This window comes from Calcarisporiella thermophila (genome assembly GCF_041956535.1).
Source record: "Calcarisporiella thermophila strain CBS 279.70 unplaced genomic scaffold VTP21scaffold_11, whole genome shotgun sequence".
In the NCBI taxonomy this organism is placed as follows: Eukaryota; Fungi; Calcarisporiellomycota; class Calcarisporiellomycetes; order Calcarisporiellales; family Calcarisporiellaceae; genus Calcarisporiella; species Calcarisporiella thermophila.
Window position 1 is genome coordinate 207697 of NW_027192201.1, and position 11862 is coordinate 219558.

Genomic DNA, 11862 nt, shown 5'->3' on the forward strand with positions numbered 1-11862 from the left:
GTGTGCCTTGATGGCCTCCCATGTTCATATAAATCCATTTTGTTAGAAGGAGATAATAGGATAAAAGGTGAAGCCATTGCAAAAACTGATATAAATTAGATGATGTTATGGAATCACATTCAGGTAAAATAGAAAATAATAAATATAGATAAAGAGGTAAATCAAAGAAAAGGATATAAAATGATATAGTGGGGGGGGGGGTGATTGAATCTATCAATTGATGAGGGAAGCTAAACAAGAATGAGGTGAGGCGCTGAACTCTCTCTAGCCGCTGCCATCTTCTCCGGGTCGCTCGTTGTTGTAGTATTCACGTTCCTCGTTCCGGCGAGTTCTTGCGCGAGTCAGATTCGGAGGGGATGGGGTGGTAGAGGAAGAGAGTGGGGGATAAGAAGGAGGGCCGGACAGGTTCGAGTCGGAGAGCATAAACGCCGGCTGTGGGGGCATCGAGTATGCGATGCCAAGCTCTTGCATCATCCCCTTGACGGCCAGTGCAAACTAGTGTGAAAAGCAATGGTTAGAGGGGTTATCGTTTGCGCCTGGTATGCGCTCGCAAGAGTGAAAATGATGGGTGAACACATACTTTGGTTCGGTTCGCAAATCGTCTCCCCATGTCCTGCCAATTCCAGCGGTGCTGGATGCACATGCTCAAGTACAATTTGTTCATGTTGTCTATCTGGGTCACCTGGATATCGAACCCGGGCGAGAAGTCGCGCGCACCCTCATTTTCAAGCCAATCTCGAATGCGGTCGCGCAGCTCTACAATCAACTCGTGCGGCGTGGTGAAATTCACTTGCGCCGTCACGGTCTCGCTCATGTTGCCAGAGCGTCGCACATTCTTAATGTCTTTGGTGCACAAGACCTTGTTAGGCATATAGACAACCGTACCATCCCACCGGCTAGAGGGTGGTCAGGGGCGTGTTTAGCTATTGAAGTAACCACTTTCTCAACTAGAGGATATGATGCTTACATAAAGGTGGTTGTGAGCAGGCCCATGCTATGCACAATATAGTGCACATCGCCAATGTAGCAGCGGTCTCCGACGTCGTAAGGATGCTAGAAAAGTGCGCAACCCACATGTATTAGACTCAAAAGAGAAGGTGGTGAGACACTCCCAGTATCCCCGAGCTTACCGTCACAAAGAGGAAAATGATGCTTTGGAAAAGATCGCGTGCACTCCCTCCAAATACAAAACTAAGAGCAACGATGGCCGACGAGAACGGAAGCAGACTCGAGAGGATGTCTTTGTCGAAAATGGCTATGAAGATCAGTAGCACGAAGATAAACGCAATGATCATGAATATTGTGTCCAATTTGCCAACCGCGTTTCCCAAATCGCGCATAGAAGCCACCAGATCCCGATGCTCTTGGTAGATAAACAGCACGTTGTCTTTCTGCGTTGTGCGAAAATAAAAAATAGGAAAATTAAGGCCTACATAGACCAGTCGGCACCCTTTTAAAACCCAGGTTTACCATTTCCGACTTCGAAACATCGCCATTGCCGTCCTTGTCAAAGATCGCAAAGGCCTTTTCCGCCTCGCTCCGCTCGAAATCAAAATACGGGAGAAAATCCTCCACCGACAGATGGTTTCTATTTGCTTGAAGACCTTCAAAGAGCTTCCGGGCAAGCTTGCTTGCTTTCCCTGCCGAATGCATGTCATTGTGGCCATTGACGGGATCCTGCATCGCAATGTTGGCGAGCTTCTTGTTGAGCGTGTTCAGCAGCAGCGGGGTTTGTTTGGCGGTATTAGGCGGACTAGCGCGGCTTTGGGATTGGCTTTGTACGGTGCTCGTGCTTGTGCGTGGCTGGAGATTGGAGAGAGGGATCTCATCGTTCTGGTATGATATTCCTGTGTCGGAAGTGTTATTGCGACTATGGTATGGTCGTCGGTAGCGGACTTTCTCTTCTTGCTTGGGAGCCTTCTTTTTCGCCTTCATGAGTTTGTCGAGCACTTTTCGATGCAAACCAAATGAGTTGAGGTATGGGTTAAGTTCGGTGTATACTAAAACATACCCGACATAGCATATTTGTTTTCCTGGATACGCTCCTTGTATGCAGAGCGGTGGAACTTGACGGCTGAGTAGAAGAGAGCGGGTTTGGGGGGGGGGGGGAGGAGGGGGAAGGGTGAGTGGGCATATCCCAATTCGAAATGCATGCAATGGGCACCTACCGATCATTTGAACAAGGAACTTCTCGAACAGAAGGATGACTGCCGTTCCAAACAACGCCCGGAACGTGTCGTGGACAATCCTGTAGCTAATGGAGAGCTCGGGGATCTGAACCACAACATTAGCGTCCGGCTGCTTCACTTCTCTGATGGTATAGGTGGCGGCCGAATAGAGGAATCCCATGAAAAACTCGAAAGCTCCCCAAAGCCAGGCGGCGATGAAAAGAGTGACCACATAGGGCCTGACACCAATGAAATACTATGATAGAGTTAGCAATGGCTCCACGCAGTCAAAAGATCGATTCTCTGTTGAGCATACCTCGAGCCGCGTTTTGATCGACTCGGAGCACCCGCCCGTGAGAAGTTTGGTTAGCGTCACGACAAGTTTCGGGAGAACCTCAACGCAAAAGTAGGCAATGGCTCCCATAATCCACACCCATGCGGCCCAGAACGACCACATTTGTACCTGCTGGAGGGTGGTATTTCCTCTTCGAGTGGGATTGTATATCTGCTCGGGAAAGACGTTATACACAAACAATAAGATCACGGCCGGCGCCACGAGCGCTGCACCACCCAGCGCTCCCACGATGAGCGCGCGGACAAACGGTGAAAGTCTGGCCCAGAAGTGGGTGGCAGCCTGGCGTCGCTTTTTCCGAAAATCCGGATCGTCAAGTTCGGACTCTGCCTCAGCCTCCCAGTCGAAATCATCCTCGTCATCAAGGGGGTCCTGCTCACCAGGAAGCACGGGATTAGTTTCATTAAAAAAGGGCGTGGTTCGGCTCTCCGTCAATGGGGAATCCTTGTTAATTTCCGCACTCTCTCGGAGAGGGGGAAGATATTGTTGTGAAAATGGAGCGGAAGGCGGCGGCAATTGGCTCATGGTGTAATCTATTCCTAGACAGCGGGGAGAATGGGTTAGAGAGGGCGCATTTTCATGAAATCCAGGAAATCAAAATAAAGAGAAGGGCTTTTTTCTCACAGGGGGAGGAGGCATGCAGGGTTCGCTGCGACGCGTAGAATACAGTACCTTTTGCGAAGATCCCAGGATGTCAGCGGGGGGCCATGCAGCCGGGAGTCCAAGAATGCAGGGGAAAGGAATGAAAGGGGCAGCAAGATGGAGGCTCTTGGTGAACGGCACCCGCTTCTTAAAGACGAGAACCTTATTTACCTCCGTTACACCCACTTGTATTTTGATTTTCGCTTCAGCTCTTCCCTCCAAATCGGTGCTTGGCTGCACACCCGCCCCATCAAGCCGACACGATTGGAGCTGCCCGGGAGCCCTGAAGCCTCCCTGCGGCCAAGATTGCCCAGCCCGGCCCGCCTTCTCTCTCCTCAGCCCAGCCATAATAATTAATGGGCCGCCCGCGCTCTGATGAGCGAGGCAGCTGCTCTTCCTCAGGGACTGCATGCCTCCTCTGCAGTGGTTTAAACCGTCGACATTCTAGAAGATAAGCGCGTTTCATTTTGGAAAACAAAGCCCTGGAAACTCAGTGTGTTGCCGTGGACAGTCCAGGCCATCGAGTGGACCATAGGGGTGCATGGAGAAGCCCTGCGCTGCGCCAGCGCTGGTGTCGCATTCTCGAAGCGGTGGTCGAATCCCAAGCGAAGTGCTCGTTATCTGTGGAGGTGCGATCTATTTACATATTTGTTGATAAGTCTTCAAATAGCAAATGGTTGGTGGCTGCCATACTAAACTCATCCAAGCATAGTCTTTGGCTACTCCCGTAGATTCCTTGTATCACTGAAAACCTGCCCTTATTCACGCTTTTTAAATTACGCACCTCTTTGGGCGAAAGGGCTCGGAAAGACCGACCTTCAGAATAAGAAATGGTCAAGTTTGCAAAATACACAGATCATACAATAAGCTAGTCCTTCATCTGAAATGGATGCAGCCAGGCCCGACAACACGTTTTGACGGAGTGTCGTCAGCCGATCCTTCCAGCTGGATTTCAGGTACATTTGGCCACAAGCGAAATTAGTATTACAGATCCTGCCGCCTGGCCCAATCAAAATCCGATTGATGAGCTTGAGGGCCAGAGGCTGGAAGTGGTAGATGCCCATCTGAAGCATTGCTGCAAAATGGCATCTAGAATCAAACTAAAAAAGTCATCCACTATTCACATCACATCCTCCACCTCGCTTCCACCAAAGAGCACTGGCGATCTAACTTGCTATCTTCGCCTCTTCATTGGCGAGCTTCGGCTCTCATCGACTTCATTGGCTCTCTTGCCCAATCCCCTAAAGGTTCGCGTCGTATGGCCTGAAACCGACGAGGGAGGGCTCCTCTATTCGCCCAGCTCTATTCGGGCCAAATCGAGTGTTTATACTGGCCATGGACCCGTCTACCCTTCCTCTAGGCGATACCCTGTGCGGGAGGATAATCATGCATTACGCGCCTATCTCAAGCGAGTCCGCCTGAATATGGATCTCCTATCTGGCCGTAAGCCGGTGGGGCGAATCGTGGTCGAAGATATCGAAGATGTATTAGGCGGGGAGGTGAATAGATGGTGGTTTGTGATAGGGATCGCTAATGGGCGTGTGACAGGGGAGGTCATTGGCGAGATAAGCATCGGTATGCAAATAGAGCCGGTAACTCCGAAGAAAGGACTCGACTTGCTGCTGGAGGAGGTGAAACTAGACCAAGGCTGGGAAGAACTTAGCGATGCGGAAGAGAGGGAAGACCGGGAGGCAAGGTGGTCGCCGAAGCACGAGGATAATAAGTCAAAAGCAAGATGCGCCGAGAAGCGACCCCTATCTAGAAAACCGAAATCGGAGGGCACGCCAACTAGAAAGTTGGAGAGAGAGACCAGTGGCTCTATGTCAGAAGTGTTACGAATCTATGCAAACGCAAGAAGGCTTCATGATGGTAGATGATATGAGCTCTGTTTATTTTTGCAACTTGACGAAATATCCTAATCACATGAAACTCTCGTTTCTTTATAGCCATGACCAGCAGCCTACATAGGCATATAGACGAATTTACTTCCAATGACTCCACATAATCTTGAATGATAGCTACAAAGGATTTATGTTTGTATATGTTGTACTATATAATAGTAATAGTGGTCTTTGCATGGATCTTGTGGAATCATCCATTTGAATCGGAAAAAAAAAACTATTCCCACACTGGCTTGTAAAAAAAAAAAAAAAACTGAGTGGTAATTCTTCTACGAATACATCACGGCAATAAATCCTATCTTCCATTGACTGAAAATGGGTCAGCACTGACCCCTAGCATCGCCCCGTTGCTCTACTCGTGCTCAGCAGAAAAGTCTCAATAAGTAAGCTTAGAGTTTAGGCGAAGGTAATGCGACGACTCGCTCTGGGGTTGAGGGTGAGTGTCGCAAGGCCATTCAAACTGGATGAGCCCAATTGAATACGAAGTCAAGATGGGCCCACAGAAATAACAGCACACGTGGTCGCAAATATACTTGCTCTAATGGTTCCCACCCTTTCTCCGTCCATGAGCCACGATCCTCGATATCCACAAGAATCTCTAGAGGCACTTTATTGCTGGCACTGAGGCTCGTCTGTCTGCTCTCCTCCAATTTCGGCCTCAAGGGTCGTAGAGACAAATTGGGAATGAGGGCTTGCGGAGAAACTCGGTAGTGAGCTAGCTCTCGAGAAGAGGGAGGGGGTGAGCAGGGACTCTGAAAGTGCTTCCAAATAGCCACCCTGCAACAGCTGATCATCAAATATCAGATTTTCGTGATCGACAGCGCCGCCCTCAACCGCCTGGGCTGCCGCAGCGGAGGTATACATCGGCGATGTGGGGGGGGGCTGGTTGAATATCGTGCATTTGCTCAGGAGCCGTGCTGCTTGGCATGGATTCAATCGTCGTCGTGGTAGTGAATAGATTGGCCAGGGTATTTTCCATGGGATTTCCATGCTCCTCGTGAAGTGTATCAATGGCCCCGCCGAATTCCCTGCTCTTCATCGGCACTGTGGAGGGGGTTGGACCAGGATTCGATGCTGTCGTAGCTACCGAGTTGCTCTTCCTCAGACCAGAGCAATACACGGGACAAGGACTCCGCTCGTCGGACATCGGGAAGAGCGTCATTCTGGCCACACTGCTGGATCCATTTTCAACTTGCTGGCTGGGTGCTTCACTCGTTGCCCACCGCTCCTCGCTCTTTCCGTGCGAAACCTCGAGTGTGCGATGGAGCCCATACGAATCTCTAAGCAATGCAAGGGCATTGCCCGCCATCCCCCAGAACGTCTGCATGCGCTCCAACAAGACGACGCCCCGCTCCACGGATTCGCGACATTTGGCCGCCAGGGCTCGGTCGGGGGCATTCAGGTACCGCAGGTGGATAGAGCATGCAATGTACACACAGCCGGGGGCGTAGTAAGCAATTCCATACAGTTGCTTCATCTCCAAGTTCCAGAGGAGGTCGACCAGGATATTGGCAGAGCAAATGCAGTATTTGGCCGACGTCTCCGAAAGCGAATCCAGCACCTGCTTTTCCTCCGGCTTGGCAAACAAATAGTTGCGATGCAGCATAATAATGGCCGTATTGTAGATGATATGCATCAGTAAAAAACATCGATTGCTTTGCGCCAGCTCCGCCTTGAGATTCTGCTCCTTCAGCCGGAGGTGGTCCGGGAGAGAAAGCTTCCAGGACAAGATCGATGCATTCAGCTTCATCAATTCGTTGAGATAGGTGGATGTGGTGATGGGGATGTCCCGGCTGTTGAATCGCACCACCCGGCCCAGCAGCGCGACAATCCGGACCAAATATCCTAGGCGACTTAGAGTGACCGTGCCCCATCGCTTCGAGCGCGTCACATCATCCTCTCTCGCCGTCGTCGCCCACTCTTCGCCCTCATTGAGCCGCTCCGTGACCACCATTCGCTCCAACTCATAGTCCTCGTCCTCGGTCGGAAGAAACACCTCGCAGTCCAGTTCGTGGATCGTTTGGGTCCGACCAATGGCGGCGGAGCACAGCCGATCGATCAGAAAGCACACCCAAAAACACCGCCGACGCGTCTCTTGTTCAGACCAATCCAGCTTGCGGGGGATGAAGCCGCTCTCCGTAGGCACCATGACCAGCCCATCAGGTATTTCGTGGTGCATGCCGAGTTCTTGAGCCATTCTATCCACGAAGGACAAATGGACGTCAACGGCAGAGTCAACCTTTTCCAGAGAGAAGTGCAAAATTTACCTTGTTGCCATGCCTAGCAACATCCCCGCTCGACTGCCTCTCGCACAGCCAATCTCGTGCACTCCTAATATTAACATTGCCTGTACCGTGGCGACCGAGGGTTGATCCCAGGATTGCGAGATTAGATCCAGCGCACGATTGGTAAATAGCTCACCTGCTAGGCATGGGGGGTCGTGTTGTAACTCGCGACGTTTCGAAAATCTAGGCATAAAGATGGGTTAGAGGATCGAACTACAAGGGCGAGAAAATTCAACCACAGCTCATCGCTATGTACCGAGAAGACACGGCCAGAACACTATAGAGCAACATAGGCGGGACTTGGTTGTTCTGCAGCTGCTTCATGAACGTGGGTTTGTGGATCACGGGCAAGGTGGTCCACATGTGCTGGAAAAAACCCATCACCAAATCGGCGAGTAGGTCGGCCGGTAGCTGTCCCTTGTTCGACGGCGAGCGAGGGATACTCTCTGGCAAGGAGAGGTTAACAGAGAGGTGGGATGGCGACTGGTCAGCCTCCTTTTTGGAGAGTATTTCAAAGAGCAGCGGCTTCGCGGAAAACAGGTCAAGTAGCGACTTCGACAGCCGATCCGCATCGGGGATATCGGAAGCGGAGTCGAAGTAGAGTCTCAGCCCTCCCTCTACCCTTCTTCTCCAGCTCTCCTGCTCACTTTGGTGTTTTTCCATAGGCATAGAGGATTTCATCTTTTGTGCGTCGATGCCTAAGCGCACGTCCTCAGAACCCAGCTCACGGGGATTACTATCGACCGAGAACGGCATGCAATGCTGAGAGTTCGTATCCGCAAGCTCGATGGTGACCGGGCTGCAGCATGGAGACTGAGAGTGCGATTTGGTTGCCTCGCGCATCGCGCCTGCCTCCCATTGCTGTTTCAGCAGTTTTTGCTGAAAATCAACTTGCGGATTCTCGCCCGACGGTTGGCCCTCTTGAAACGACTGCAGTAGCTTTTCCATTCGCACCAGGCGCTTCTCAAGCTGATCAACATAGTCTTTATTCGGGCCGCGCTTCTTCTTGGATGGGTTATAGACACATTTCATATTGGCATTCACACAATTGCCGCATTGAGGTCTCGCACCATCACATTTTGTTTTCTTCTTGCGACATGCCTCACAGGCCAAGGAAAGCCGTTTGCGTTTCGGGGCGCTGACTTTTGCCTCTTCCCCACGTGTGCTCTTTGCGGAGATGGCCCTTTCCATGAGCGTAGCGTGTCTTTACTTCCCTAGGCAGCTGATGGGATGATGGCTGGGTGAGAAAGCTTCTACTAGGTAGAAATAATCTTGACAAAAAAGTAAGAAAATAAACAAAAGAGAGAGACAATTGGGGCAATGCAACTGAAAATCCAACTCTCGCTTAGCGTTTTCAAGAGTCAAGGGCACATTCTTACTCAGCAAAATAGTTGCCTTTATAGGATCTCTTTTATCAATTGAAATCCGCAAAATGATCTGATAATTTTTTGCAACAGGGCTCTTGGCGAGGCTATCCTTATTGGATTGTCCAAAAAGGAAATTTTTTAACGTAACAGCATCCTTTTTCATACTACTCAGAACATTATTTTTAGGATTCCGGAGAAAACAGCTTGGAAACCCTCGCTTGCGTCAAGTGGAGTAATCCTACCTTAATAGCACCTGATCCACCGTTCGCAAAGTGAAAGGGTCGGTCTGGACATCATCGCTCCAGCTATGCTTCCTACCACTCTGAAAGGCAACAATTGCATATCCTCTTTCGCCAGGTGGAGTTAGAGCTGGTAATCGACGTTAACTCGAAGGGGATCTAGGAAATTGCCAACGGTGGGCCATTTCTCCTTCACAAGAGGATCAAACTATTCAAACGGAGGGCTTGGCGTGACTTTTGAATAAGATTTCCACACAAAAAAAGAGACATTGTACTTCTCCACATTTTTGTTGCATCATCCGTGATGTAACCATGCTATTTTGTCTAGAAGAAGGGGTTTCCTAGCTGGTACCAGGAGGATTCGTTCATGATTCTCGTTGTTGAATTTAGAGTTCGAATCGGAATCGTCAAAAAACCAACATTTGGATAATCACACCACAAAAAAAAAACAAATGAAAACTAGCATCATTAAATTATCCCCAAATGTATATAAAGTTTACAATTTCGCGTTCAAAATGTCTTCTTTTTCTGCCTCTTCCTTCAACACACGCCGCAGGATTTTTCCGGCAACACTCTTTGGAATCTGATCAATGAATCGGACACCGCCACGTAGCTGCTTGTAGTGAGCTACACGCGACTTGACAAATTCAAGAATCTCCTTCTCGAGTTGAGCCTTATCATCGGTGATATTTGGGCGAAGGACCACATAGGCTCTGGGGAGTTCTGTCGCCTGCTGCGAGGAGTAGACGCCAATAACGCAGCAGTCGGCAATCTTTGGATGGGTAAGGAGAAGCCCTTCCAATTCTAATGAAAAACAAGAAAATAGTACGTATTTATATAGGCGTCTCAGGGGTTGTTGCTATGAACGGAATCGAATAGCTAAGAGCTTACCGGCGGGTGGAACTTGGAAGCCTTTGTATTTGATGAGCTCCTTTACACGGTCAACAATATAGAAGAATCTATAGTGCAATAGTATGAGAAGATGAGCGCCCGGTCCCTCAGAACCAAGTGGACAAGCCCTAAGTGCTAAACATTTACCCCCTCTCGTCATATCGGCACACATCACCTGTGCGCAAAAAGCCATCCGGCTCAATGGTAGCGCGGGTGGCCTCAGGGTTGTTCAAATAGCCCTTCATGATATTTGGACCGCGAACCAACAGCTCACCCTCTTCGCCCACCTTGACTTCCCTTCCATTGGCATCCAAGACCTTCGCCTCCACATTAGGAAGTAGCGTACCCACCGTCCCATAGTCCTCTTCCTCCATGTCAAGGGGGGCCATGTGGGTGACTGGGCTCGCCTCCGTCATTCCATATCCCTGTCTCAATCGAACGTTCGTAAGCCGCTGTTTGAACTCAAGTCCCAGTGTGTGTGGGAGTGGAGCTGCCCCGGAAATGATCAGCCGGAGCGAGCTGAGATCATATTTGGAAACGAGGGGGTGTTTAGCGAGGAGAAGGATGATGGGGGGGACGAGATGAGCATAGGAAATGCGAAATTTCTGGACAGCTGCCAGGAAAGGCTCAAAGTCGAACTTGGGGAACACCACCACGGTTCTTCCCTGGAAGAATTCAAGGTTTAAGACATCTCTCTGGTTTCTGGTCGAATAGCCAGTAAAGGACACTTACGCTAAAAGGAGCAATTAACACCAAGTTGGTCAGGCCATAGATGTGGAAGAAGGGCAATACACCTGCCAGAACATCACGGTCCCGGTGAATAAAGGCTGTTTGTAGGTCAAGCAATAAGGAGGTGAGGTACAGTTTGGTGGGTTGAGGTAATGTGTGTGTTTACCAGAGTCCAAGGTCAAGACTTGTGAAATGTTGGCCACGAGGTTCTTCTGTGTGAGCATCACGCCTTTGCTTTTCCCTAACGAAATGCATGACCAGTGAGGACCAGATCAATGAATGCCACGGGGGGGAAGAAAACCAGAACAAACCCGTAGTTCCAGAGCTGAAGTTCAAAAAGGCCAAGTCATCAGGGTCGACACGCGTAAGTTCCGCCTCTCGCTGCGAGAAAAGCGCTTGGTACGGGAGGATACCATTGACCTCTTTTCCACCAAACAGAAGGATTCGCTCCTTTGGAATACCTCGGGCCGCAGCAGCCTTAAGTGCCACCTCCATGAAGATGGGATGAATGATCATGGCTTTAGCCTTGCAAATTTCAAGCTGGTGGACCAGCTCATCCACAGTATAAGCTGGGTTAGCAGGACTCACGATGCCACCTGAGTCAGGGTAGAGGATGATAAGCCAAGATGAATGGAGCCCATTTTCGGCCGCTCACTTACCCACTGCTAGCGCGCCCAATATCGGGATGGCATAATCGTACTAATGACACAAGTGGTTAGGGCAGGAACTCGATAATGCGCATTGCGCTTGAACTTTATCCGTACCTGATTAGGCGAAAAGATCAACAAAACATCGCCTTTTGCAAACCTGAAACGCTCCTGCAAACCCGCCCCGAAGCGCAGCGATTCGCTCCGCAATTGCTGATGGGTCAAGGATGCGCCGGTAACAGCATCGATAAAAATGGGTTTCTGGGAATAGATAAGATCCTTGCTGCTGAACAGGAACTCGTAGAGCCCGATATTCGGTATGGCAATGGATGGGCGGTGCGATTTGATAACCATGATGGGGAGTTTTCTGCGGTTTGGTGAAGCAGGAAAGAAAATAGAACACGGTGGGCTTTTCGCTTAAAACTTGGTGAAGTAGAGAACGATTCAAGCACGTGAATGGCCGCTAGAGCCACTTTCTCCAAAGCCCCATGGAAACTAGCCGTTAGTCCGTTCAAACTCACTCAAATTACAGGAGTTTAATTAAATTGCTCTTACGAGTAAATAAAGGCTAAAAAACCGGAAAAAAGTAAATTACCCAGAACTCTCTCCATCCTGATGCTGTATCAGGCGGAATGCCTAAC

The 11862-nt window shown here is 49.9% G+C and overlaps 5 protein-coding genes across 5 annotated transcripts; 1 reads left to right on the forward strand and 4 right to left on the reverse strand.

The window, feature by feature from the left end:
• Positions 1–264: 264 nt before the first annotated feature.
• Positions 265–3045, reverse strand: VTP21DRAFT_1203 (uncharacterized protein; the record flags this gene model as incomplete). The annotated part of the gene is made up of 8 exons (XM_069391265.1): positions 265–495; positions 581–896; positions 968–1053; positions 1131–1391; positions 1471–1949; positions 2012–2074; positions 2169–2424; positions 2485–3045. The coding sequence occupies 8 exons, from the start codon at positions 3043–3045 to the stop codon at positions 265–267; spliced, it is 2253 nt and encodes a 750-aa protein (XP_069251324.1).
• A 947-nt stretch (positions 3046–3992) lies between these two features.
• Positions 3993–5039, forward strand: VTP21DRAFT_1204 (uncharacterized protein; the record flags this gene model as incomplete). The annotated part of the gene is made up of 2 exons (XM_069391266.1): positions 3993–4000; positions 4058–5039. 2 exons carry the CDS (start codon positions 3993–3995, stop codon positions 5037–5039), a joined length of 990 nt encoding a protein of 329 aa, XP_069251325.1.
• Positions 5040–5439: 400 nt separating this feature from the next.
• Positions 5440–5857, reverse strand: VTP21DRAFT_1205 (uncharacterized protein; the record flags this gene model as incomplete). Its single annotated transcript, XM_069391267.1, has 2 exons — positions 5440–5523; positions 5597–5857. 2 exons carry the CDS (start codon positions 5855–5857, stop codon positions 5440–5442), a joined length of 345 nt encoding a protein of 114 aa, XP_069251326.1.
• Positions 5858–5892: 35 nt separating this feature from the next.
• VTP21DRAFT_1206 (uncharacterized protein) lies at positions 5893–8539 on the reverse strand (the record flags this gene model as incomplete). Its single annotated transcript, XM_069391268.1, has 3 exons — positions 5893–7261; positions 7331–7531; positions 7605–8539. 3 exons carry the CDS (start codon positions 8537–8539, stop codon positions 5893–5895), a joined length of 2505 nt encoding a protein of 834 aa, XP_069251327.1.
• A 911-nt stretch (positions 8540–9450) lies between these two features.
• VTP21DRAFT_1207 (uncharacterized protein) lies at positions 9451–11575 on the reverse strand (the record flags this gene model as incomplete). Its single annotated transcript, XM_069391269.1, has 8 exons — positions 9451–9758; positions 9846–9913; positions 9993–10510; positions 10578–10672; positions 10741–10815; positions 10886–11170; positions 11234–11273; positions 11339–11575. The coding sequence occupies 8 exons, from the start codon at positions 11573–11575 to the stop codon at positions 9451–9453; spliced, it is 1626 nt and encodes a 541-aa protein (XP_069251328.1).
• Positions 11576–11862: the final 287 nt, after the last annotated feature.